The sequence below is a fragment of the Sinocyclocheilus rhinocerous genome, unplaced genomic scaffold (assembly GCF_001515625.1).
Source record: "Sinocyclocheilus rhinocerous isolate Xijiao unplaced genomic scaffold, SAMN03320098_v1.1 scaffold475, whole genome shotgun sequence".
Taxonomy (NCBI): domain Eukaryota; kingdom Metazoa; phylum Chordata; class Actinopteri; order Cypriniformes; family Cyprinidae; genus Sinocyclocheilus; species Sinocyclocheilus rhinocerous.
The window spans coordinates 1,209,328-1,213,156 of record NW_015646677.1 but is presented as its reverse complement, the minus strand read 5'-3'; the positions used below and the strand labels follow the sequence as shown (position 1 = coordinate 1,213,156).

Sequence of the window (3,829 nt, the reverse complement as noted above, 5' to 3'; positions counted from 1 at the left end):
AAAATTACTAAAACTAAAACTGAAATAAAAATTAAGCAAAAACTAATTATTATTATTATTATTATTATTTTAAAAACTGCCTTGGCAATTAAATGGAATAACTAACTTAAGTAACTATCTTAAGGTTAATTTGAAATACTGCAATAAAAATAAATTAAAGCCAAAATAAATATTCTTAAATATTATAATATTATTAAAAAACTAATAAAAATGGCAAAAATAAATTGAAGCAAGAATTATTTTTAATTGTAGTTATTTTTAACTGCCTTGGCTGAAATAACTAACTGAACTAACTTAAGTTTAATAAAAATAAATAAATTAAAAATAATAAATTAAATAATAAATTAAAGCCCAAATAAATATTATATTATTTTGCAACAAAAATAATAATAAAAAAATAATTTAAAAGGGCAAAACAAAATGACTGAAATTCATGCAACCTGAAAATATAAAAATAAAAGCTAATTAAAATATTTAAAAAATATTATAATAGTATGAATATTAAAATAACACTGTAATCAATTGAGAAGTGCAAAAATGCACATGTAAATGCATATTTTATTTATTGTACATTTAACGATCTCGCTTTCGAGCTCTATTCCAAAACCTAGCGATGCATAATTTCCCATTGACTATTATTTTAATCCTGTCTCCTCCCTCACAGATGTCTGTCTGTGTTGTTATATTTTCATGAATACATTATTCAGGATCTTTTTAAGCTGTTTTCCTCGTGGGGATCATTAGTTTGGTCCCACTATCTTCTGATGACTCACTTGTTCGACCTAGTTTCGCTCCTATTTCCGTCCTAGGTTTGACCTCTCACCTCCGTCTCTAGCCGGTCTGCGTCCCAAATAAGCAGCTGTCATTTCTCACCGTTTCCCACCAGTGCTGTCTGCCGACTGCAGCGCAGGAAGTGACATCACCATGTCTCCGGAGGAGCGGATACCCATGCGGCTCTCCAGCGCTCGAGAACAGGACCGTCACACCGAAGGAACCTGCTTCCTGCTGGCCGCCAGCGACTACACCTGCACAGCAGACGCAGCTATCCGCAAAACAGGTACCTGATCGTCCAATCACAGCCCTCCTTTCTTCACATTAGCGTATATGCGGCCAATCAAAACCCATCTGAACCCATTTCATCCCTTCTCATTGAATATCTGCCATTAATTCATCCATTGACATCAACATTCACTCCTGGATGGAAATGAAGGACTTTAACTGTTCAGAAGAGACTCTGAGGTTTATGATGGTTTCTAGCTGCCGTCATCGCCAGTGCTAGTCTGTTCATTAGTCATCACTGCATTTTTAAGGCGGTAATGAAAATTAGATTTTTTTTTAACATTAATTACTACCATGATGCATGATTACTTTAATAAATTTTAAATATATATTGTATTACATAATTAAAATGAGATTTTAAACATAAATTACTACCATGATGCTTTTTTCACTATTTAAATTTTAAATATATATATATATATATATATTACAGTAATGACAATTTTTTAAATATAAATTACTACCAAAATGTATAATTACTTTACAATTTAAATTTTAAATATATAGTTTTACAGTAATTAAAATTATTTTACTACCAAAAATATATTACTACCATAATGCATAATTTTCACAATTTAATTTGTAAATATTAGGGCTGCCCCCTAATAGTCGACTAACCATTAGACGACCAAAAGAGGCTTGATTGACCAAAATTTTATTAGTCGCTTAGCCGCGGAAAAATAAATAAAAATCCACATTGGCGAAGTCACACAGATCGTTAAGGGCTGGTCTATGTGGTAATACAGTACAACCATATAGACGCTCGTCTATCATTCATCCACCACAAATATGGCTTATCATCTGAAATATGTAAGTATTAGCAACTTTACATGGCCGCTCAATCTGATGTTAACCTAGAGAAATGTGCGCTACAGTGTATGTGTGGAGTGTGAAGAGTAGTGCGTTCACTGCGAACAGATGGAGGCGCTGGTGCGCTCACTTGCTCTTAAAATACCCCTCATGTTTGGTCATACAGATAAGAGTAATACATCTTTTAAATCTGCAAAGACTCTACGTTTATTTGTGTGCACTCACAAAACAACAAAACATTGTGCTTTTGTAAAATAATGAAAGCAAACAGGATGCGCTTTCTGCCGTCTCGGTCTCTGTGAACTTGAGCGCAAAACTCAGAAACTCTGAGAGTGAAATGTCTACTTTCAAATAAACCAATTCAAATGGAAGACAAATATTCTCAGATTATGTAATTCGTATGAAACATGCATACAGGTGCATCACTACTGCGGAGATGATGAGTCAGTGTCGCCAACTTCATGTCTTAAACCGAAACAAAGAAAGCACTAGTTTATCAGTGAATTATTTAAATGTTAATGCAGCCTCTTTACTGTTTTTCACTGACACATTCATAATCATTACTTCTGCCGGTGTGCTGTGGCAAGCTTTATGCATGCGCTTGAGAGCTTATTATGCAGTGTAGGCAATTAAAGGATCATTATTATGAATTAAATGGTTTATTAATAAACGTGTGATTAGTCGACTAATGCTTCAAATTAACGACTACTAAGTCCACCAGAAAAATCTTTAGTCGAGGCCGGGCAGCCCTAGTAAATATATATTGTAGTACAAAAATGAAAATTAGAGTTTTTTTTTAAAACATAAAATACTACTATGATACATGATTATTTCACAATTTAAATGCATATTATATTACAGTAATTGAATGTAGATTTTTTTTAGATAAATTACTACCATAATGCACAATTCTCACCATTTAAATTTAAAAGATATATTGTATTACAGTCATGAAAATGTATAAAAATGTTATATAAATTACTACTATGATGCATAATTATTTCACAATTTAAATTTTAAATATATATTATATTACAGAAATGAAAATGAGATTTTTTTTACATAAATTACTACCATAATATATATTTATTTCACAGTTTAAATGTTACATATGTATTGTGTTACAGTAATGAGAATTAGATTTTTTTTTTTTTTTTTTAACATAAATTCCAATTAAATTTTTAAATATATATTGTATTACAGTAATGGAAATTATAATTTTATTTTGCATGAATTACTACCGTGATGCATGATTACTTACTAATGTAAAATTTAAATATTTTGCATTACAGTACCAAAAATTAGATTTTTTAAATCATGATGCGTAATTACTTCACAATTTAAATTGTAGATATATTTTATTGTATATCTGCTCTTTATTTTGCTCTCCTAACCATGCATCTTCCGTTAGTTTGCTACATTTTCTGGTTTGCATGTTGCATTGCTTGGGCTAATGTGACTGAACTATTACCCAGCGTGACCCCGTAGCCAGGCAGATGTTGAGCGCCTGAGGCCACACGCCGCACTGTTTGACAGACACAAACGCTAGGCTAATAACTCTGCTGGGAGGTTAAACGTGTGTGTTTGTAAGGTCAAGCTCTGTCACAGCCTGCCGTACCTCAGCACAAGTAGAGCGAAAGGCCATTAGAAGGTTACAAACAACCGGTTAAATACACTTATTGTCGTATGCCTGTACATGTCAATACACACACACACACACACACACAATTGAATTTATTTGTTTGTTTGTTTGTGTATTTATTTATTTATATTTTTTGTGTATTTTATCTCAAGCATCAGGACAACAGCTCTAATATGTTAGGGTCAATGTTTTATCTTTTGTTTTGTTTTTTAAATATATATTTTATCTAAAATTATATTATCATTAAAATTGTATCTCAATTTAAATTATTTATAAAAAAAATATTTAGATGTATATAAACAAATATATATTTAATAC

The 3,829-nt window shown here is 31.2% G+C and overlaps 1 protein-coding gene across 5 annotated transcripts in view; it reads left to right on the top strand.

Annotated features, from left to right (window-relative positions):
* Positions 1–889: 889 nt before the first annotated feature.
* LOC107708009 (potassium voltage-gated channel subfamily C member 4-like) overlaps positions 890–3,829 on the top strand; it is a 9,075-nt gene continuing 6,135 nt past the window's right edge. For all 5 annotated transcript variants that reach the window (XR_001636316.1, XR_001636315.1, XR_001636317.1 and 2 more), the window contains exon 1: positions 890–1,057. Coding sequence is in view for 2 of the 5 variants with exons in the window: in XM_016512151.1 (XP_016367637.1) it covers positions 925–1,057 (133 nt within the window). In the remaining 3 variants the exon portion in view is untranslated. The remainder of the gene's footprint in view (positions 1,058–3,829) is intronic.